At 38.9% G+C, this 24,854-nt stretch overlaps 1 protein-coding gene across 1 annotated transcript; it reads left to right on the top strand.

Moving 5' to 3' along the window:
- Window positions 1-4,156: 4,156 nt before the first annotated feature.
- Window positions 4,157-23,479, top strand: LOC111564416 (DNA-directed RNA polymerase III subunit RPC1-like). Its single transcript, XM_055009404.1, is given in 27 exon segments — window positions 4,157-4,330; window positions 4,815-4,950; window positions 5,583-5,720; window positions 6,237-6,408; window positions 6,510-6,664; window positions 7,083-7,322; window positions 7,756-7,918; window positions 8,273-8,409; window positions 8,487-8,590; window positions 8,679-8,820; window positions 10,512-10,652; window positions 10,786-10,855; window positions 11,582-11,709; window positions 11,786-11,924; window positions 12,591-12,755; window positions 12,862-13,034; window positions 14,501-14,612; window positions 15,229-15,347; window positions 17,541-17,678; window positions 18,490-18,660; window positions 20,166-20,279; window positions 21,038-21,073; window positions 21,427-21,513; window positions 21,610-21,723; window positions 22,597-22,767; window positions 23,145-23,238; window positions 23,387-23,479. Coding segments are annotated over 26 exon segments (3,354 nt in total). The 5' UTR covers window positions 4,157-4,286; the 3' UTR covers window positions 23,190-23,238; window positions 23,387-23,479.
- The last annotated feature ends 1,375 nt before the right edge of the window (window positions 23,480-24,854 follow it).

Genomic DNA, 24,854 nt, shown 5'->3' with positions numbered 1-24,854 from the left:
AGACTTTATCTGGAAAGCAGTTTTCTGAAATGAGTTCTTAGTAAATCTGTCCACAATCAAACCAAGAACATAGAAAGAGGAAATGTTTGAAGAAACAACTTGATGTTTTCGTTTCAGACTAGAAAACGCTTTGACTTTTGTCTGTTTTTGCTCTTTTTGATCGTTTTATTGTCTCTTCTGTTTAATTTGATCTTCTAAAGTTTAACTGGTGTCTCTTGAAATGTTTCATCTTTAGTTTGAGTCTTCTTAAATGTTTAGTTTTGCTCTTTGATTTGATTTCCAAATGTTTTGTCTTTTTAATGTTAATTGTTTTTTCAAATGTTTTATCGGCTTGTTTGAGTTTATTTTTCTTTCCCAAAATTTAATGTTTCGATTAAATCTTTAAGGTTTTTCTTTTTAAATGTTTTACCACCTGTTAATGTTTAATTTTCTTTTTAAATGCTTCATTGTATTTTCTGTGTAATTCCTATTTGAAGTTTTATTGTCTTTAAGATGTAATTTTCTAATTAAACATTTAATTTTTTAATTAAATGTTTTGTCTTTTTTTTGGGGCCTTTTTCAGCTTTTTATTGGATAGGCATAGTGAGAGACAGACAGGAAACAGGAGAGAAGAGTCGGGGGAAGACATGCAGCAAAGGGCCACGAGCGGGAATCGAACCCTAGCGTCCCTGCGTCAGAGACCAGCCCCTGTACATGGATCACCCGCTTAACCCGTTGAGCTATACGGGTGCCCGTGTTTTGTCTTTTAAAGGTTTAATAATCTAATTAAATGTTTTGCATTTTCTAAAAATGTTTAATATTCTTCTTGTTTAATTGTATTTTTTTTAAATGTTTAATGGTGGACAATATTTTATCTGTAATTTTTAATATTTGTATTTTAAAAATTTTGTTTAATTTCATAATGACATGTATCTTGTTGAATTATCTCATTCAATATTTTGTCTGTTTAATATAATTTAATTGTATTTAATGTTTAACTCTATTAAACAGACAAAATATTGAATTAGATAATTCAACAAGATACAAGTCATTATGAAATTAAACAAAATTTTTAAAATACAAATATTAAAAATTACAGATAAAATAAAAAATCAATGTGACGATGTTGCACCATTTTCTGTATAAAAACACTGCATGTTTAGACAATTAAATGAGAAAAAGGTAATCTGGAAATGACTGCAACAACTATTTTTATTATTATTTATTACTAATTATGCAGATTTGGTGTAAATTGTACATTATTTGGTCAACACATACCAGAAGAGCTTTAAGATTAGATAAAACTAACAGTACCAAGACTACAGAATGCAGTTTAACATCTAACCAGAAGTGCGAAAGTATGACATCGACAGTATGTTACAGTCTTTTTAATACATACAAATGAAAAAGTTGCATAATTCCTGTAAGACATTTATCTGAATCTAAATATAATGCTATCAAACAGGGACGGGGACCAAATCCCTGGATCCCCTGGTCCTAAGAGAGACAGTTTTCCTGAGCAGATCTGAGTGGTGTGGGATATTTAATTCCTCCAGTGGGACTACTCAGTGTAAACGTATGTGAGTGCTTATGCCCATGATTGGACGATTAGCCCTCTCCACTGTATTTGATACGCAGTTTCGTACACAGAAGATGCTCAAGAGGCACTTTAAAGGGAGATCCCAGAGCTGCCCCTGATGTATTGTTGGCAGAAACCCCTCAAGTGTATTTGAGGATCACTTCTTATGCTCTTTCACATACAGACAGATATATCTGTGTATCCACATCCACACACAGAGAAAAGGGTCTTCAGGGGAACTGTTGTCTCCACAGACAAATTGAAAAAACCCAGAGCATGTTGGAAGATATATTAGAGGTTCAATTAGAGGCCTTCTTAAGATATAAGTGGCAGCAAAATTAAAAAATGGAAAATCAGATCCAGGCAGGCAATTTTCACTGTCAGTAGTTATAGGCTGACAGAACAATTAATCAGCACAAGCATGTAGAGGAAGGAAGTTCTCATCAGGAAGTCATCAGTGGCCATCAGCGCTTCCATGCCAATACACCAAACAACACAGGTAGAACAGCAGCTTTGTTTAGGCTCAGTACCTCCTCCGGCTCTGCGTTTTTACAGCTGTTAGAAATACTCTTGGTGCCATCTAGAGGCCGGACTAGTAAATATACATGGATGTGACTTACAGGCTTAAAGTGACGTAAGTGAATGAGGAAATATGCCTTTGGAAATAATCCTCATAATCGGATTATGGTCACTTTGCCATTGGATAATATGAATGCAGCTATAAGTACAAAAATGCATATTAAAATGTATAGTAATACACACCAAGCTTAGGCATTTCCATGTCTGCATGCTGTGATATTTAAGAAAGTACATTCATTCCCTGATTCTAACCTCAAGCATAACTCATTCACTTAAATGTATTTTAAATCTCAGCTATTTCTCTGAGGCCTGTAACCACAAAAATCGGTCCTCTGTCGAGCCAGTTTTACACATCAACCAAATACTTAAAGCCAATAAAATATATACTGGGGCAACTTGTGTTTTTTCCGCCCAAAATAGAAGTTTCTAGCTGACAAGTAATAATTTTAAAGATTTATTCTACCCAAAATGTGATTTTGTATCCAGTTACTTATGGTTTAAAGGTTTATTACTTTAACTGAGTTATGGTTTTACAAGTTTATTCATCTCAAAATCTGTTTTTTGTCCAAGTAGTCACAGTTTTAAATCTTACTAGCCAAAATAGCCAAATAATACTTTTAAACAAACAATTTGAGTTTAAAGGTTTATTCTAAACAAAATACTACTTTGTGTCCAAGTACTTATGATTTTGAAGGTTTATTCCACCCAAATACTACTTTTTGACCAATTACTTATGGTTTTAAAGGTGTATTCCACTCAGATAATACATATAACTAGCAAGTTATGGTTTTAACTATTTTTTTCAAACAAAATATATAATATATAGTTTTAAAGGTTTATTCCACCCAAATAAATTTAACGAATTAATTATGGTTTTAAAGGTTTACACTATATTATCATATTGTGCAGACATCTTCTGATTGTTAGTGATGAAAAAATAGTAGAGCAACTTAACAAAACGGCATTATTTATTCTCTTTTTCCCTTTGTATTTTGCCATTTTGTTATGTAAATAAGCGTATTTCCTATTATGTCCAGTAATAATGTTGAACAAGATTGGCATTAAAATATTGTGGCCAGCTTGTGTGTAAAGAGGTACTCATAAGGCAAAAATCTCAGTTTCACAGTGAAATTCCCATGCCCCATACTCCACCATGCTTAATGAAGTACAAGTTGATATCTCTGGCTGATTTTACAAATTTTATCTTGTCTTGGCCACATATTTTTGCTGCCTCTCGGATAACATGTACAGTACTTAGGTCAGCAAAGGTTGTTTTTAAACATGCTGTATAAATAATTTAGATTTTGGTTGATTTGATACTCATATTACACATTGGATGTGGACATTAACATTCTAATGTGTGTTTGTGCCTGCAAGCATGCAACTGTCAACACTTCAAGTGATGATATTACAACAAGATCTGATTCCAGTGTTTTATTTTGTTTTAACCATTATAGATGGAAGCAAATAACCTTTCGAACCTAACCTCTGTGGACTCATTTCACATTTTTGCCGTTAGGTGTCAGCACACACTCCCTACTGATGCTCTTGCTTCAGTTGTCTTCTCTTGCTTACAGTTGTTGGTTATACGCGTGTGATGCTTTCAAGGACTACATAAAAGCTTGATTTTCTGAGAAGTTAGTAATCGAAACGGCTTTTCGTGGGACTTGCCGGTAAATTCAAATAATCAAGGAGGTGTAAATGGAAATAATAAGAAAATATTAAAATAATACGAGCAAAAATTGTTTGACACTTTAAGATTAAGTCAGGTTGAATGTAGTTGCTCGCGTCTTTTGTTTAAGGTGAAACATTAATCGTCATTTTCTCATGTTTAAAACAGGTTGACAAATAAAAATGAGAATTCTGAGTGAGAAACTACACAGATTCCGTTCACGTTTCCTAAAATCCCCATCAACCCGTTAACGTTTATGAGTTATGATGAAAACCTAAATCAACATGAGGACCTGAAGGCACCACGGTGGCTCACATGCCATCAACACACTGCGTGTTGCTGGCTGCTAGCATTTCCACAACATGGGAAGACGAAGTGACGGCATGCTGGTTATCCGTAAACCCTAGCGAGCTGGAATAAAGACAGATCCATAGTTAAATTTCTTGTGTGGGTATTTGTTTATTAGAAGCTGCCAAAATGGTGAAGGAGCAGTTCAGAGAGACAGATGTGGCGAAAAAAATGTAAGTGTAACTTGTTAGCTAGCATGTTAGCTCGCCGGTTAGCCGCATTTACACAGTTGCAGTGAAGCTATTTACAAGTTATTTAGTTCGTTAATGTAAAAACAGATAGACTACAGTGACTCAAACAAACTGCCAGATAGCTCATTTATACGTGCATTAACGTAACTAGATGTAATCCTGCAATTTCACGAAGCTAACTTTGACACTTCGTTGAAATGTATGGCAAATACAGTTTAAGTGTTAGCATATGTAGTACTTTTTAACATGTTAGCTACCAAGGAATTTAAATAAAATGCTTCAACAGAAGAAGATTAAAAAAAAGAAAATCCTGTTTACTTCTCATCACTTTTTGTCACAGCAGGGCTGCATGTCCGGTTGTTTGGTGGAGTGCTGCTGATAAGACAAGAAAGCAGACCTCAGATTGTTGTTTTCAACTTGAGATATTAACCCTTTGGTTTTCTTTGCTTCTCTGTTTGTTCTACAGAAGCCACATCTGCTTTGGGATGAAATCTGCTGAGCAGATGCGACAGCAGGCCCACATCCAGGTGGTCAGTAAGAACCTGTACAGCCAAGACACCAAACACTCCCCACTGCCCTATGGAGTGCTGGACCACCGTATGGTAAATATACACACTAGGACTATTATCAGAAACAGGCTTCACAGTTTGTGCGTACATGCAGAACATGTATGGTTCCACTGAGTGTTCTTTTATGATTATCTCATACTCAAACCATATTCTGACTACAGCAGTACAACAATCATACCTCTCCTTATGTATTTCATTAAAAAATGAGCACACGTCCCCACATTGCTTTATGACTTCATCTACAACAGCACTTTCACAATATATATTCATTTTTTCGCATACATTTTTATACATATTAAAACCTCTCAGCTTATGTAACAAGATTATGTTGCTTGCAGCAGAAGGTCAGCTTATTTGGATTTTCAAAATCATCTTATAGGTCTGAGGTCTTCACAGTGTTTTATTCATTTTATTGTTTTTTGTTTGTTTTTTTAAGGACTTGCAGTATCAGTTCTCCACATAGTCAAACTATTGCAGGTATACATGGATTGGCTTAAAGCTTGTGGAACTTCTGATGCAAATGAGCAAGATGCAAATATTTAGGGTGGAAATACATGAGAAGTAGTATAATATTGTCATCCCTTGTAAGTATGAAGTAACCACAAGTAGCTGTAATGAATCCTCATACTAACAGACGTATCCCACTAATTTTATGTTTCCTGCAGGGTACCAGTGAGAAGGACAGGCCCTGTCTGACATGTGGGAAGAACCTGGCCGATTGTTTGGGACATTACGGCTACCTGGACCTGGAGCTCCCATGTTTTCATGTTGGCTATTTCAAAGCCACCATAGGAATCTTGCAGGCAAATTTACATTATTTTTTGATTATTAAGACTGTTTATATGCATAAAATAATAGGTCACACAAACTTTAAGACTGAAACATTGTGGCATGGCCAGGCAGATGAGTAATATAATCAGTACTGAGATTAAGGTTCAGTCATGAGGCTGCTATTGTGCACAGCGTGATACTTGAGAAGTAAATCTGAAGAAGGTATTTCCTTTTGGAATACACCAGCAGGAGTGTCATTTCTCCTGTAGGTGTCACTAGAGTGTCAAAATTAGAACAGGTAGAATATGGGGTTTCCAAGAAGTGTCTGTATAAATAAGTGCATGTCTATATAAATCAATAAGGTAAAGTAAGTTAAGGTTTTATTTTTTATTGTTTGTATATGTTGTGACTTTGCACAGTTATTGTTTACTGTATTTTTAAATTGTCAAACTGTTCTAGTCATTCCTTTACTGTTTATTATTAAGCATTTCTGTGAGACATTGATTCAGTTCCCTCATTCTAATTAAGTATGCTTTTGTCATATCCAGATGATTTGCAAGACGTGCTCAAGCATAATGCTGACGAAAGAGGAGAAGCTGCAGTTCATGGATTTCTTGAAGCGGCCTAACCTGGCCTATCTCCAGAAACGGGGGTTGAAGAAGAAGATCTCCGATAAATGCCGCAAAAGGACAATCTGTCTAAACTGTGCCGCTTTCAATGGTGAAAAGCGACATTTACCTTTCAGATATTTACTTTCCTTGTCAGCTGTCCTGACTAGATAGTTTGAAAAAGATGAGAAATGTGTTTCCTTTGCTCCTCAGGACCGGTGAAAAAGTGCAGCCTGCTGAAGATCATCCATGAGAAGTATAAAACAACTAAGAAGGTGGTGGATCATTTTGTGTCAGAATTCATGCAGTCCTTTGATACGGCCATCGAACATAACAAACTGGTCGAGCCTCTGCTGACCAGAGCACAGGTGACCTTTTTGCTTGTTTGACACTTAGTGTTGCTTGCTGCAATATGGCAATTGACGGTCCTGTTTAGAGTCAAAAAGTACAGCAAAAGTCGGGCTGGGTATCAAACCCGAGGGGATTACTGATAGAAAAAGTGTTTCAAATTGGTTTGAAATGATTGGTCAGATCTTTTTAGCCTTCTTTATTTATTCATATCTTCTGTAAATCAGAGGTTGTTAATTTTTTTCACACACCAATAACTGACTTTCTTGTACAAGTTTGGAATATTTTGCAAAATGAAAAAAATCATAGTTAAATTCCCCAAATTAACTTCTGCAAATAAATATTGTTTCAAGTATTATTATCAAAAGTAATGCAGTTGGATTCACCCCGTTTCCTCAGAACTTTGCCTCTTCACCTTGATTTTAATATCCACTCTAGGAAAACCTGAATCCTCTGGTGGTCCTGAACATGTTTAAAAGGATTCCCCAAGAAGACATCCCCCTGCTGCTGATGAACCCTGAAGCAGGGAAACCCGCAGACCTCATCATCACCCGCCTCCTTGTGCCTCCTCTCTGCATCCGACCCTCTGTGGTCAGCGACCTCAAGTCGGGCACCAATGAGGACGACCTCACCATGAAGCTGACGGAGATAATCTTCCTTAATGACGTCATCAAAAAGGTTGGTAGCTGTCACTGACGAGGGAAAACGATAGTATATTTAATCGTGTACAGGAAGCACTTTTAGCACCTTTGACTCTATTCTGAAAATGTCAAACTTCAAACCAAACAATAATTAATAGATAAAGCTGCCATTGTTTTTAGCCTATAGCAAAGGAAAACATATCATTACTGAAGCAGCTTTAATAATTTTAACTTAACTCAGCAGAAACTGTGTTAGCAGGAAAGCCAGAGGACTGAAAATACCCAATATTTTCCTAAAGCTGTTTGTTTCTCAGCAAATTCAAACCATCTAAAAGCTGCTTAAGGTTAACATCTGATTCCTTCATCTGAAATTTATTAATCGACTTTGCAACTATAAATGCAAATGTGGTGTCAGATGTCTTATCTTTGACTTAGACAACCCACTTTAAACAAACTCTTTTGTCATTCAGCATCGTATGACCGGGGCGAAGACCCAGATGATCATGGAGGACTGAGACTTCCTCCAGCTGCAGTGTGCCCTTTATATCAACAGTGAACTTTCTGGCATCCCCCTCAACATGGCACCTAAGAAATGGACCAGAGGCTTTGTACAGAGACTCAAGGGAAAGCAAGGTATGGTGTACAATAAATATATGTTTATTTGTTGCTGTAGGACCCAGTATGCACAATCACCTCTTTGACTCAAATACCAACAGTAAACTCACTCTCTGTCAACTAATTAACATCTGCTTGTTTTTTGTTTAGAATCAAGTATTGAGTAAAAGACTGCATCAGACAATAATTTTAAAATTTACTGACACTATAATAGAAACACGTTTCCTTTGGCAGTTAAACTTTATCATCCCAGATGTCACCAGCATGCATGACAGTAATTTAGCACTCTGCAGGTATTAATTTTGTACTCTGCATGTACAACTGAATGACAAAAATAGCTGACAGACTGATGTATTTGTTGTGCTATGTCAGGTCGATTCAGGGGAAACCTCTCAGGGAAACGAGTGGACTTCTCCGGCCGAACTGTCATTTCTCCTGACCCGAACCTGAGGATCGACGAGGTGGCCGTCCCTGTGCATGTGGCCAAAATCCTGACGTATCCAGAGAGGGTAAGCCCTTCTCCACGGCTACGATGAATATGCAACCACTTTGATGTTGTTACCGATGTTACATTATCTACGTTTAGGTAAACAAAGCCAATCTGGAGCTAATGAGGAAACTTGTCCGCAATGGTCCGGACGTTCACCCCGGAGCCAACTTCATCCAGAACCGTACCGCACAGATAAAGAGGTAAGGCAGCCTGCTTCTCGTCTAAATTAATAGCAGTGCTTACCTGATGTGCTCTAGGACCAAAAAATGTATCCTGTCTTTCTGTCAGGTTTTTAAAATATGGAAACCGTGAAAAGATTGCTCAGGAACTGAGGTTTGGTGACGTGGTGGAACGACACCTGATAGATGGAGACATTGTGCTCTTCAATCGACAGCCCTCTCTGCACAAACTCAGCATCATGGCCCACATTGTAAGTATAGTTTTACTGAAAGTATTTGAGAAAGTATCCTTTCTGGTGTGTTCTCCAACACTCAAAACAATGTGTGCATATGAGTTTTTAAATTTGTTTACAGGGCTGTTAACATCTTTCCTCTTCTGACTCTAGTTTTTAACATCTCCTTCACTTTAGTTCACATATTATTATTGACAAAGATCTGTTTGCAGTTGGCTGACAAAGTTTGTTTTTACACTTAGGCTCGAAAGTCCCTGCTTTGGGGCTGTTTTGTAATGTTCACACATGTAGAAGCATTTTACATAAGCTGAAAAAATGGATAAATCTAAATAAGAGAAGAATCTCTACGCATTTTTATGCTCCCACAGTGACATTATCTTCTGAACCAAATCAATTATCTGTTGCACGCTAATGAGTCATAACTTCCTGGCAGAGGTCTATGACAGATTGGAACAAAATGTAGCCTGGTGACAAAATAAATGAAAAACCCGAATAAATGAAGCAAGAAACAAAACAAACTCAGATGTTTCGGCACAGGTGCACTGCATGGTACGATTAAGCAATTATCGTCCAATCATGCACTGTGGCATGAATAAAAAGCTGAACACACCCAGTTTATACTGAATTTGTGTCCAGATTGCGAGAGGAAAAGATCTAAGTGACTTTAAACAAGAGTTTATTGCAGGGACACTGTTGGCAGTGACAAAGCTGGGTAAGAAGAGTGACTGCAGTGACATCTACATTTAGATTATATGGGACAGACAAATAAATAGCGTGAAACATTTGGTTGTGAAAGCTGTGATGCTTGTGCATTACTGCGATATGTAAGGAAAAACTAAAGAGCTACTCTTCCTTGGATGACAAAGTCAATGTCAGCAGAACAATCAGTAACAGTTCCTTTCACAGCGATATGGTGGTTGGGTTGCACAATCCTCTCATTACAAAGATGAATAGACCACAGGTCTTCAGAGAAAAAAGTGGAAAAAGGTGATGTGATCAACTGACTCATCCTTCATCATGTTTTCAACAAGTGGGCGACTGAGTGTCTGACGTTCATTGAGAGAATTGAAAAGGTCTGAATACCGGCTTGACTCCTACACTGAGGGCATCCAGTTGCTCTATTGTGTTGTGGGGGTATTTTTGGTGGCATATTTTGGGTCCGCTTATCCCCTTAGAAGGAAAGATCACAGTAAATTATTACTAGGTTGTTCTGAGTGATTACTTTTGTTCTATGGTGAAGCATTTCTGTCCTGATTGAAGTCAGTCACTGTCTGGTTTGATGAGTATGAGAATGATATGAATCATATGCCGGGACCTTGACAGTCACCAGATCTCAATCCAATTAAACACCTGAGGTTTTAGACTGACGTGTTCGACAGCACTCTACACCACTTTCATTAAAATGAAGGAACATCTTTTGGAATAATGGGGTTTCATTCCTCCAGTCATATTCTGCTGACTGCATGGCAGCTCATAGGTTCCCAACATCTTACTAAGACACAGTCTGTACATGATTAGTTATTATTAAGACTGGTTTAATCAGTCCTAGTAAATCAGTCAAAATCAGTTAGTGTTTTAGAGTTTTTGTAAAGTGTTGTTATTGTAACGATTCCAAAGTTTGACTATTTTTTACTTTGACGTCATCAGAAGTCCCCGTTTAGTTGCTTCTCTCTGTATGAAATTGATTTTTTTCTTCTCTCAACTCACAGGCCAGAGTCAAACCACACAGGACATTTCGGTTCAACGAGTGTGTGTGCACCCCGTACAATGCCGACTTTGATGGTGATGAAATGAATCTCCACTTACCTCAGACTGAAGAGGCCAAAGCCGAGGCCCTGGTCCTGATGGGGGTTCGTATTGTCCCAGCACTTGTCCATATGCACATCTTGTCAGTGCTGACGTCCAACAAAGAAAAGCTTTCTCCAGGAACTGTATTGTTGAGAAATTGCAGGTTGACACAAATGATTGTCTTTTTTCTTCCAGACCAAAGCTAATCTCGTCACTCCAAGAAATGGCGAACCACTGATTGCTGCTATTCAGGACTTTTTGACAGGTCAGTGCAGTCACGTGCAGCAGCCAGTCGCAGATCACAGTGCTCGGTTTTTGTATGATGTGAAGTTCTTTGAGCTCCCAGATGTAGGGTTTTTTTTAATATAATTGATCAGAACTGCAATGATTAGCAGTTGTGAACTATTAAATTACTGTCCAACTATTTTGCTTAGCCAGCAGTTGGTTTAATAATCGAAAAAAGTCTAGATTCTCTGATTTCAGCTTCTTCAGTTTCAATATTTTCTGGTTTATTTACCCTTCTATAACACTAAACTAAACATTTGTGGGTTGTGGACAAAAAACACACGTTTCAGGGCAATATATTGGGATTTTGGGAAACACTGCTCAGCATTTCCTAACTATTTTCTGACATTTTATAGATCAAACAATGAATCAATTAATTGAAAGAATAATAAACAGAATATTCGACAGTGAAAATAATCGGTAGCTGCAGACCTTTATGTTGTACGAGCAAAAAGTACTATTTCCTGCACATGCATGTGTCTGGAAAAGCACATATGATGTATAAAATTCAGGGGCAAGGTCACTGATGGTATATGAAAATGTTATTGAAGCACTGGAATAACATTGAATGTTTATTAAATAAAACTGAATAATTTAGGAGTATTGACATTAAATGAAAGCATATTCATTTTCTACCTCATGGGGTACACTATTATATAGGCAAGTATATTTTCCACTGATGTAACGGCACATTTCTCCCTTCCAGGAGCTTATCTCTTGACGCTCAAGGACACCTTCTTTGACAGATCAAAAGCCTGTCAGATAGTGGCATCAATTCTTGTGGGAAAAGATGAGAAAATCAAGATCTCTCTCCCGCGCCCCGCTATCATGAAGGTACAACACTTTGTAAGCCTGTTACATAACTGTTGTGTTGTGGCACACCGCTAATATTCCTCTGCGTATCCTTCAGCCCATGGCTCTGTGGACCGGAAAACAGATCTTCAGCATGATTCTGAAGCCCAGTAAGGAGTGTCCAGTGAAGGCCAACCTGCGGACCAAAGGCAAACAGTACTGCGGCAAGGGAGAGGATCTCTGTCACAATGACTCCTGTGAGCCTCTTTAGTAAACATGTCCACTCAACAAACCAACTTTAAATGTTTTATTGTTGCAAGGTGAATGAAAATTAATGCTATTTATAAGTAACTGCATCATAACAGAGGTCTTTTTTTTTTTAAATAGACACTTGTGTGCTGCTGCTGAAACTCATTAAAAAGAAAATTGCAATTAGATGCTGATTCACAGTAATTGTCATGATAACAAATATGGCTATGTACTGATGAATTCTTTGGAAGAAGCTTTACAGATGGTTAGTGTGATCAAAACACATAAAATGCACTGACCTGCTCCAAATCCATGGATGACAGAAAAAAAACCCACTTCGCATAAACAGAACTGAAAATAATATAATCCATTTTGTTGCTTTGAGTTTTGCAATCATTAATTTGGGTAACATTGTTTTGTAAAACAGCTTCATCACCAGGAGACTGTAATTTTCTCAGTTGTGTTCCACAAATAATACTTGTTTGCATGATAGAAAAGCTTTCCCATAATGCCTTCAGTGATTTCTGTTTTCTGCTAAGCTGAATGACTTTCAGCATTAGCTAGTCAAACAGCATTAGATGCCTCAAGGTGAGTGTGTTTTATCTATCCTCTGGGTGTCAATATTCTCAGCCTAATGGTGTCATTTCTTGCCCAAACCTTTGTCACATCCCCAGTTGTGGTGATTCACAACAGTGAGCTGATGAGTGGCAGCATGGACAAGGGCACTTTGGGATCCGGCTCCAAGAACAACATTTTTTACATCCTGCTGAGAGACTGGGGACAGCTTGAGGCTGCTAACGCCATGTCCCGCCTGGCGAGACTGGCTCCGGTGTATCTCTGTAGGTGGTCACTCTGTAACAACATGGTACACATTGGGGGAATTTTAAATCCAACAGGAAACAACAGGAAGTGGGTAATCCATTGTGATATTCCATGTAATTTCAGCCAACAGAGGTTTCTCTATTGGAATTGGTGACGTGACACCTGGACAGGGTCTGCTGAAAGCCAAACAGGACCTGCTGGATGACGGCTACAAGAAGTGTGATGAGTACATCGAAGCTTTGGAGACGGGCAAGTTACAGCAGCAGCCGGGCTGCACAGCAGAGGAGACACTGGAGGTAGGAAAGATTCTCACTGCAGCATCTCATTTATTTAGCCACATGGACACCTAGACATGGTGTTGAGTGCTTTTTTTTTTTTGTAGCTGACATGTTCCTTCTACGTACGGAAACGTAACACCAGTGGTGACTTATCAGCAGTGTCAAAAGGTCCTATTTTTAAAAAAAAAAAATTTTTTTATTGAAAGTAAGACTAATAGAGGAACAGATCATCAATCAAAACTGAGACTGTTGCTATAATAACCCAATTTTTTGGAATGCTTATCAAAGAGCATTTGTGTGTAGCTTGTGTTCATGTGAAAATTGTACCTTTTTGTAGGAACCTTTAAACCCCCATATATTGATACTGGCATTGGATTTGGCCTCAAAAATGCAGTCCAATGTCAACTGGCAGTAGACTGCACACTGACTACAACTTAGAAGTATATACACGGATGTTCCTGATGTAGCTAAACAAGCCACCGTTGCTTTCTCTCTTATAAACATGCACACATGATGCCACAATATATGTAGGAGACAATTTTTAACAGCTTTTGCACAACTTGTACATAGGTGATCCACGAAAATATACAAACCAGATTCTTATTAAATAAAGCCTGTATGTATGTAGGGATCTAAAAAGAAATCCCAACAATATGCTCAAAAAAACAAACCCCACATAAAGTAAAGGACTGCTAAAAAATTCACAAGCTTCTGTTTTCTGAAGTCCTTCCCCATCTCATTTTACTGTGTCTCCTTGATATCCTGTCTCAAACCAGACTCTGTCTTGTTTTTTGTCCCAAAAATAAGAGATTTCCTCTTCATAATTTCAGGTACTTCAGAGCTTTAGCGAATGCCGTGTTTGTCCTGATCTGGTTTGTTGCAGTTGGATTATGTGCCAGCTAGACCTTAGCTGCATTTCCCCGCTCTCTGCCCCCCATTTCAAACATATCTGACTACAAGATAAATTAGTACAAAAAAAATAAGGTAGCAAACTCTCAAAAAGTGTACTGCAGGCCAGGACACAAATACTACAGAGCACATCAGACAGAAGTAGTTCAAAAACTGTAATCAGTCTAAGTGAGACTGATTAAGATCTACATTGACAGGTTACCTTCATCTGTCTGAAAAGCTTTTAGCCAAGACTAAATCAAATCACTGGTGCTTTTGCGGTCACTGAAAGGGCATTTTCTTCGATTGTAGAACAGAATACTACACTTGAGTCTTCCATAAAGTTAGGTGATTGGGAGAGAAAATGAATCTTGAGTGTCTCGGTTTTTGTTTTGTCTTCTTTTCATTTATTTCTTAGTTTTTTGCTTCTCTTGCTATGGCCAGAGACTTTCAAAGGTCTTTTGTAGATATTGCACAGAGGGTCATATGCTAGAAATGACTGGCCATGACTTTAGAATATGTATGCAGTAGGAGAAGAAAAGAGTCAATATGTTTGTCTCTCAAGGTTGTTATATTTTGTTTGTGTTTTTCTATAGGCTCTGATCTTGAGAGAGCTGTCTGTAATCAGAGACCGAGCCGGCAGTGCCTGTCTCAGGGAGCTCGACAAAAGTAACAGTCCTCTGATCATGGCCCTCTGTGGCTCCAAAGGTAAGCCAGCTTCAAGGAAACCCTGACTAAAAATTATTGGTTTAAATTGCCCCATACGTTTCTGAGAATATGATCTTGTTGTATATGCAGACATTTAACAAAAGTGACTCAGCAGCTCATTGTTGTCTTCGCTGTCCATTTTTACCAGACACATTGTCTGATCTGTGCTCGTAGGAAAGGGGTCTGGTTTGCTGGAAACGGCAGTGAGCATTAGCCTCAGTGTGTGTGTGGTTTAATCCAGTGTGCCTGGTTGTGAAATAGAATTATTAGGTGTGAATTATGAACCCCTGACTTTGGCACAGGAGATCGGTGTTTCAGATTCTGGTCAGGGTGCAGTTTTGAAGTTAGGACTATTAGACAAGGTCCTTAGTGCTGCCCTGCCTACTCGCCTCATGTTGTACCTACTCTCAGATGTACATCGCTTTGAATAGAAGTATCTGCTAAATGAAACTGTAGAATGAAGCTGTCTGTCTGGAAATAAATGGAACTGATCTGACTTGCTGAATTGATGCTAAATTTGGAACCTTTGTGTGTGTTCTGTGTCTTGTGTTGTTATTATGATTCATATTTTGTTTGTGTTCTCACATTTTAATCTGTCTTCTCTCTATACACACAGGATCCTTCATTAATATCTCTCAGATGATTGCTTGTGTGGGCCAGCAGGCCATAAGTGGCTCTCGAGTACCTGATGGTTTTGAGAATCGCTCCCTGCCTCACTTTGAAAAACACTCAAAGGCAAGATCTAATTTATTTCATTCAATTGTTTTCCTTTATATCCTTCAAAGGGGTTATACACACTGTATTCTGGATTTTGTTACCAGGATAAACTAAGTAGCACTTTCAAATTAATTACTGTTACTGAGCTTTTGTAAATGACATGAGCGTTCTTCACTGCCAATGTCTCGTGTTTCGTATCTCATTATTTGAATTCTGAATTGTTTAATTGGAAGTGTGATGTGTCACATCCAGGTCTCACACTGAGCTCTGACATGCTGTGAAATTGATTACTTTTGGTTGTTCTTCATTAAGCCAACCCAGTGTTCAGTTGACCAAGTTAAAAAGCATGAATGCTTTCTATGGTGTTTTGTATCATAAATGAAATCAGTGAAGAAATAGCATTAAAACCAGGCATGGCAATTTTCCGCCGTTCCGCGGAAATCCGCCGTTTTAATTTTCAAATTGATCATTTCTGTGAATCGTCCAAATCCGTTGAGAAAATTTTAGGGGGGGTGAGGTATATTTTTGTTACTCTTGCTCCCGGTTTTTGAGAAGCGCTCGGCGTTTCTCCCGCAGCGTAGGGGCTTTCGACCAAAGAGCACCAGGTGCTAGGTTGGTTCAAAGTTGAGAGCCAGTGCTTTTTTGGTTCAAATCTCGTGCCGCCCCAGAACCGGTTTGTGTTTCCATTCGGAAGGAGCAAAGTTGGAGCTGCGTCATTGCCCCACCACAAAACGTGTGTACGTACTGCGTACGTAGCCGTTCAACAGCGTTCACGCCGTACGGAAACCCACACAACAACAATGGAGGACTTCATTGGAGTGGTGTTCATGGCTTTACTAGTGTGTCTCGCCATCGCTGAACAGCAAAACCTTCTGTTAGAGGTTACCCATCGGCGTCGCCGTTCCAATGCCCGGCGATCACGTTTGAGAAGAAAGGTAATTATCAAAGACGTTTGGATACTTAACAGTAAACGTGCTAGCGTTAGCTTAGCTACTTAGCTTCGACTAGCTTGCATTGATTACTTAGCGGTTAAACACGCGCAATAAGTTGATGATCATATCTATGTTTATCTTTTTAGATGTTTTTAGATGTCACCCCGCCCCCTGCCCGTGACGTGCTCGGCTCTCAACTCTGGCCAAGTCTGGCCCAGCAACGAGTTGGTGCCCGAAACAGCCCCAGTTTTTGGAGCCCGGAGCCGCAGCTCCGGTGGTGGAAAGACAGAAAACCGGCGCCAAGTCGGGCACCGGCTCCGACTCCGAACGGACTCAACCCCGGTCGAAAGCCCCTAGAACCAGTCTAGCTCCTGCTGCATTGTAAAAGGCCTTGCTATTGGTCGAAATTGGTTAGCTGCCAACGATTGGACCAATCAAATTGCTCGATGCATTCTTTTGTTACAATTCATGGCGGCATGTTCATGTTGGAATTTTGAGCTATTGGGATCGTTTTCGGTGGAATCATGAGGTTTTTAGCTAAAGATCAAGAGTCATTGGTGCTAGAAATAGATAAAAGTGTCAAAAACCAGTTCCAATGGAATTGGCTTGAGAGAAAAGTGACGGTAAAGGTGAAAACATGACAGTTTGAAACCTTGAGTCAAATATTATCAGAGTGGGTCAGTTTGCTTTAAAATAATCATTTTGATTTCTCAAGCCATGAGTCAGAAGTACTCACTATAAGTAAAATATTTGAGTCATTTAACAAAACATTGGGTATTTGACTCATGACTCAGGGCAAAATGAATCCCTGATAGTGTTTAAAGAGTGTTCTGGAAATGTAAAAAAAACTGACACAGCTGACTCCATAGAGGAAACTGTGACATTAGAAGTGACTTTGTGACCAGTGTAGAACTCCAGTGTAAATAGTGTTAAAAGACCTATAGAACTGTAAAAATTGTAGGACTAAATGCAGTGACAACATTGAAGAAAAAGTAAGTTAACTTTTCATGAAATTAACTTATTCATTACAATCTAGTCTTCTGTAATTCTATGCATGTTTTTCGTTCTAAATCACCTCTATTTTACTGAAAACCTCTCGGCTTCAGGGGGGCTGCACCCCCCTGGACCCCCCCTGAAGATTGTATACTGAACATTTTCAGCTGAAATCAAAATTTGCTGTTGCCATGCCTGTAAAACTAGATAGCAGTAACAGCAGTTGGCACGTTTCGCACATTTTTGGCTTAATCAGACGCTTAATGGCTTCATGATTTCTCTGCAGCTTCCTGCTGCTAAAGGCTTTGTGGCGGACAGCTTCTATTCTGGTCTGACACCCACAGAGTTCTTCTTTCACACCATGGCAGGCCGAGACGGTCTGGTGGACACTGCAGTGAAAACTGCAGAGACTGGATACATGCAGGTAATGTCTGTGGATTTTTATCCTCCCCAATGTTTACTCCACTTGTCATGCTGTTGTCAAACGGCTGTATGAAAGCAGGTTTGTCTGCTGTATCCTGTAAGATCTTTGTTTGTGCTTTGGACTGTTGTGAGCATTTGAATGCTTATGTGTGTTTTTTGAGCAAGTAAACCGGTTCAAGTAATGACTGTTCTGTCACACAAGGTTATACTGTTGTTGTTTTTTTTTTTTTTTTTTTTCATCCACCATTCCCACAAGCCCTTACCAGTTTAGGAAAATCTTTTCCTAGCCTAGAAGCTGTTTTGGAGCAAGATACCTTCAAAACAAAACAACAGGTTACTGTATATTATGGATTACAATGGTAGAGTTTGTGTCAGAGATGTATTATTATTATTTCGGCTACTTTTCATTAGTCAGATAATAAAATTAAATTGTCAAAAATAAAGGGAAATGGTCATTGCATTTTCCCAGAGCTCCAGGTGAACTCATTATTGCTAATAGTGTTCAAACAATAGTGCAAAACCTAAAGATATTAGATTCAAAAATACACAAACCATGTTTCTCTGTCAGAATTGAATAATATGCTTACATTCTATTAATCAGCTACTTATTGATGATCTGCTAATTACATTTCTAAAAGTTTCAACAATGAAACACTTTCACAGAATTGCTTCTCGTATTATACAGTATTTACCTGGACTGAAAGTATATTTCCATAGCAGCTCACTGTGTTATTGTTTTTTATTTTTTTAAATGCGTGTCTGTTGCACATGCTGCTATTACATTTTTTGTATTCTTGTCTGTGTTTGGACAGAGACGTCTAGTGAAGTCTCTGGAGGATTTGTGCTCACAGTACGACCTGACAGTACGCAGCTCCACGGGTGACATCATCCAATTTATTTATGGCGGCGACGGCCTGGATCCTGCTGCAATGGAAGGAAAGGATGAGCCGCTGGAGTTTAAGAGAGTTCTGGACAACATTCGGGTAAGTTAAATTACCTGAATGTTAACAATAGTTTGTTACTGTATTGCACTGAAAATGGCCACACCCATGCTTTCCTGCAGCCCTGCTTACACTATTTTACATACACTAAGAGATGCACAAACCAAAGGAAATGTTCATTATTTATATATATGTATATCAATTATAATTTTGGTAATATTTAGTTTGTTGTCTTTGACTAGCTTAATACAAAACAAATCTAAACAGGGAACTTCTCCTAACCAGAATATCATTAGTTTACTTCCCAGAGTGAAGTCTTCTTGCAGCCTAGCCCAGATGAATTAGGATTAAAAATGTAATCTTCTCTGCTGGTGGTTTGGCTCACAGATAAGGAAGAACAACACTGGGCCTAGTCGATCATAATCTCACATCAGTTGGTGATTTCATGCTTTTTTAAAGAAAATATAAACAATAATCATATTGTGATTTTCTTTGTCTAGTACCATTGTCTAAGTGTAGCTTAAGGAAAGCGTCTCATTTGTCTATAAAACTTCTGTGAAAAACAAACAGGAAATGAATGATTGAAATTACAGCCAATTAACAGCATGGCTGTAGTTGATTGCATCCATTTACAGGGATCTTAAATCCATTTCCTCCATAGGGAAATAGTGTAGTTAGTGTAGGGATGATTTTCAGTTTTGATTTTCTTGGTTGTTTTCATTGCCAGGATTTACCTTCCTGCCTTCTCTCAGGTTTATTCAGTCTAATTTGCACCATTGATGTCATTGGCTTGGTGTTTTGCTAAGGGGACAATCTGTGACCGTTATGGAAATCATAGACTTGCAGGATTACAGCCTCTTTCCCTCCCAGATTTGCTCTTTAAATACAAGGCTTGAAGTAGAGGTTATTAATGTTTTCTGCTGCTGTTGAGGGTCATTTTTTAAATCTATAATTGTTGTAAACAGCAGTAAAACAATACATATGTTCAATTGTAATGACAAATGTGAGTTGCAGTTCTTAATATGGCAAAATATACTTATGAATACAACCCTACAAATAAGAGTCTTTTCATAACTGTAATCAGAGTAAATTGGCTGTAGTCCCTTGGCATTTCTGTATTTTTTATATTTTAATTAGCAGCTTGTCAAGTGTGTGGTACTTGATAACAAAAGCCTGTTTGCAAGAAAAGATTGATCTCAGAGATGGTGAGATCTGCAGGAAATAACTCGGCTTCAAGTTAATTTCTTACTGGCAAGTCATTTTCTTTACCTGGCATGTTTCATTTGTAAGAGCAATGCAAGTGGCTTTATAGATTGCAAAAAAAATAATCAAAGACTAATAAAGGAGATTGAATGTATTGAAGTGGTTCATTACGTGTCTGTCATCCATCTGTCTGAACCAATTCACAGTACAGCATTCACCCTCCATATAGTGGGAGGTATGATTACATGTAATAGTAGCAAACGTTTGATGTACCGTACGTGCTCACAAAGCTTGAGTATGGAGATCATAATGAATGATGCTTCTGATCTTCTCTGTTCCCTCAGGCGGTCTATGCATGTTCAGATGAGCCTGCACTCAGTCAAAATGAGCTGGTCCTCACTGCAGAAGCTATCATGAAAAGAGCTGATTTCCTGTGCTGCAGAGACAGCTTCTTGGAGGTAATTTCATCACAGCACATTGTCTATCAACATTCTATATTTTTCCAAATTAAGAGAGAAGCACTAATAGTGCCACGAGCACCTGATTTTCCTTCTTTTTTAGTTCTGCAGTGGAAATGCAAGTACTTGTAGCGACGGTCTGGTGACGAAATGCATTTTTGAATCATATTAAACTGACTTAAAAAGGCAAAGTGGTTTCTTAAGTGCTTTGATGCATCACTGATGACCAGAACCGTAAACTAGAAAGCCTTAAGACTTCAAACCTCTGTAAAGTTAGAGAAAAGAAAATGCTGGGAAAAAAATAAATCTGTAAACGTTCAAAAGGTGCCCACTGTATCTTGCAAAATTGCCATGAAAGACACAATTCTAGCATCTCCACCAGAAGCAAATCTTTCTTTACCCAACAGCCTAATTTTTGATATGCATTACTATTTCAGCAGAAAGGCTCATGCACATAAGAAGTAATCTGTGTTTTTGTTGTTGTTATGTTCCCATAGAATGTTAATTGTAGCTTATTAATGCTGCAACTATGATTATCACGCCTCCTGAGGTTGTGGTAAACCATGACCACATACTAAGTACACAGGAAAATGCAGTTAAGGGTATCCTTTAACTCACTGAGTATTCATTAGCTTTTGACAATATGCTACCATTGGGCAATAACATGCAAATTAAATATTAAAGGTCAGAGCTAATTACATGAAGTTAATGGGTGTGCTGGTTGTAATGTATGTGAACCTTTGCCTCCTTTTGTGAAGGAATTAACTGACACAGGCTCAGAGAAGTACTTGGAGGTACAGTGACCAAGCATGCTGGAGTGTGGTTTAGCTGAACCTGAGAATGGTGTGCCAGAGATTTGGACAAGATCAATCATTTATTGAATAACCCTGTTGTCCCTGTTTTACAATGAAACAACCTTCGTCGTTGTACTCATTAATGCTCCAACACTGGATTGCGCTATTTAAAGGACTGCTGATGTTTTCAAATAGACTGCTCAGTTTCTTTTATTGAGAAACAGTTTTACTGTCATGTCTAACAATTGCATGAGTGTATCATGTGGTTTACAGTCACACTTTGTTTCTTCTAAAAGATTTTAGTGAAAGTTTGGAATTAACGTCTGGCATTTATTCTCCTCCGCGACCTACAGGAGATAAAGAAATTCATTAAAGGTGTTTCAGAAAGGATCAAGAAGACCAGAGACAAGTACGGCATAAACGACAACGGCACTAGTGAGGTAGGCCCCACAGTGTAGTTTAATGTGCTGAATGCAGCAATAGGCTTAAGCTGACATCTGACTTTTATTTGCTCTTCTTTCTATCTTGTATTGCAGCCAAAAGTTCTCTATCAGCTGGACCTTTGGTTAATAGAACATGAAGAGATAATTGGGGAAAAACCATGGACTGTATATGAAAGACAGACACAGCAACTGGGATGTCACCCATTGGTTTGTGGACAACGGTTTTAGAACGTTAAGTTTGGCATTTTGCTATTGCTGTTTTAGCCTTTTGAAATCAGAATGGCAAGAGTGGATCTGACTAAACTGAAGGACACTATGCACTCCCATGAGGTAGCAACCTGGCAATCACAAGGTAGCACTGAACTAAAACATACCTCGTTTTATTGTCTAGTTTACTCCAAATGGGACCAATATTTACAAAATGAACACAGTGCTGTATTGAATGAGACTTGAAACTTGCACTTGAATCCATGACCTTCTCAGGAAAATGTTTACTGATGTAGTAAATCCATGTAAGTCCATGGGAAAAACTGAAATGAGGTGCTGATCATACTTCAAAATCCCTCTAAGCCCGTAAAGAACAGTATGTGCAGGTTTGCACCAAATTTCATTACAGTCGTTTGAGTGTTTGTTGAGACCATTTACTCAAAACAACACACGGAAGCGCTAGAGGGAAAGTCAGGAATCCCTAAAGCCAGTTGACTTTATCCCCCAGAAACCCCAGAAACTAGTAACGTTTAAAGCAAATTTAGTGAAATCTATCTAATCGTTGTTGAAATATCTCATTCTGAACCAAAGTAGTGAAATAAATAGCTGGCTAAGATTGCTATCACTGAAGTTATGCATTTATGTTCAAGCTGAGGAATAGTTTTCATGTTTTCACCCACATTTTTTTAATGAAATATCATTTTAAAAGCACACTTTAAAACAAAGATAATTTAGTTCCCACATGATCATTTATTGATGCTGAGATGCGGTTAAATGTTTATTTTAGCATCATGACTGCCAAATTTCACTAATCAGTTTAATGAAAGTTGACTCGGCTCAAGACTGATCCTTCTGATGTGCTTCCTCGTATAGAGCCCAGATGGAACCAGGCTCAGCAGTAGGTGCCCTGTGTGCTCAGAGCATCGGAGAGCCTGGCACTCAAATGACACTGAAAACCTTTCACTTCGCCGGTGTAGCTTCAATGAACATCACTCTGGGGGTTCCTCGCATAAAGGAAATCATCAATGCTTCCAAGAACATCAGGTATGTATTTACAGAGACATTTATGTTCTCTCTGTCATTTGAACATGGGGAAAAAAAGAAGCTGTTTGATTCTTCAAAGGTGGCAACAGGCTTTGTCTTGATGTGTCTGGAAATTATTCCAGAGCTTATTAATGACAACTGTCTCCTTGAGTGAATAGAAGCAATTCTTGTGTTTGAAATTTGCTGCTAGACATCACTGCTTTGCTTTGCACTGCATTCATTAAAGCATAATGTTGATCATTTGCCTGAATTCATGGCTGAAACATGGAATTAGAGCAGAATCAGCTCTGCTGGGCCATAGCAAATATCTTTGAGGCACAGTAACGAATATAGTCTGTTTTGAGTATTCTATTGAAAATGCTCTACTCATCACTCAGCACCCCTATAATCACGGCTCACTTGGATGTGGAAGACGACGCTGACTATGCCAGGCTGGTGAAGGGGAGAATTGAGAAGACTCTTCGAGGAGAGGTATTCCGACCTGCTTTGTTCCCTTTTGTATTAATTGATCAGTGCCATCAGATAAAAAAACTGATAAGTGGTTCCAGAAGAGGCATTGTGTGAGACATGAAGAAGTAGAGAGCTGTAATAAAGTCAAATTCTCTCGTGTTTTCTATAGATTTCTGAGTACATAGAAGAGGTTTTTCTTCCAGATGACTGCTTCATCCTGGTGAAATTATCACTGGAGAGAATCAGACTGCTGCGACTGGAGGTACAACTTTCTTACTGTTACTACAGCTTTCTGTGAATGTTTCAAACACATCCCCTCTTTCCCACCTAGATTCATAAGAAATTTTTTCAGTTTTGTTCCAGCTTGGGTCTTATCTTTGTAGTTGATCATACCCATCTTTTTCACCCTATTGTTTATCTACTATCCAATAAAAGCAAAATATGGCCAAATATAAATCTGTGGATGTTCTCAGTCATCCAGGTCATGATAAGTCTCAAGCAAGCATAAGTTATGGCAACCGGACTAACCTCGTGTGAGTCGAAAACGTTTCACCTCTCATCCAAGAGGCTTCTTCAGTTCTGAAAGCCTGGTGGGGAGTACCAGATATTTATCCACCAGGAGGGTGGTGGCAAAAACAAGTGGACAAAGACCCGAAACCAACAGACTCGTTAGGTGTTAATGTGAGTCGTTAGCCTTTGATGGGCGGTCGTTACCCCTCCCAGCCCTCTAGGAGGGTGGTTGGGGGTCACCTGACTGCAAGTGGGACAGATGGCTGCACCTCCTTGGGAGGGCTCTAAGAACGGCGTTGTAAGTGGGAGACAAGTGGTGTCTGAGGCCCCCTCCTCTGTTCAAAGATGGCCGTTCTAGTTTGACATGAATGGCTTCTTTTACCCCTCTCTCAAACCATCTGTCCTCTCTGGCTAGAATGCGCACCTTGTGGTCATCAAAGGAGTGCCCCTTCTCCTTGAGGTGGAGGTGGACTGCTGAGTCCTGGCCTGTGGTCGTGGCCCTCCTGTGTTGTGCCATGCGCTTGTGTAATGGCTGCTTAGTCTCTCCAATGTACAGGTCAGAGCATTCCTCATTGCACTGCACTGCGTACACCACATTGCTCTGTTTCTCCCTTGGAATTTTGTCCTTGGGATGGACCAGCTTTTGCCTCAGAGTGTTGCTGGGCTTGAAGTGTACTGGGATCTGGTGGGTGTTAAAGATCCTCCTGAGTTTCTCTGAAATTCCTGCCACATAGGGGATGACAATGTTGTTTCTCTTTTTGTGGTCCTCGTCTTTCTTATCCTCCCTGCGCTTTTTTGCTGTTTTGATAAAAGCCCAGTTTGGATAGCCACAAGTTTGAAGAGCAGAGTGAATATGTTTGTGTTCCCTTCTTTTTCCATCCGCTTCTGATGGGATGTTCTGTGCTCTGTGCTTTAAGGTACGGATCACCCCCAACTTGTGTTCTAGTGGGTGGTGTGAATCAAACAGGAGGTACTGGTCTGTGTGAGTGGGTTTTCTGTAGACCCCAATGTTGAGTTCCCCATTGGTTTCAATGCGTACCACGCAATCTAGAAACACCAGACAGTTGTCTTGGACATCCTCTCTTGTGAACTTGATGTTTTTATCCACCGAGTTGAGGTGTTCTGTG

This window comes from Amphiprion ocellaris, chromosome 1 (genome assembly GCF_022539595.1).
Source record: "Amphiprion ocellaris isolate individual 3 ecotype Okinawa chromosome 1, ASM2253959v1, whole genome shotgun sequence".
NCBI lineage: Eukaryota > Metazoa > Chordata > Actinopteri > Pomacentridae > Amphiprion > Amphiprion ocellaris.
Note: the sequence above shows the minus strand (reverse complement) of the source record. Positions and strands in the feature narration are given on the sequence as shown.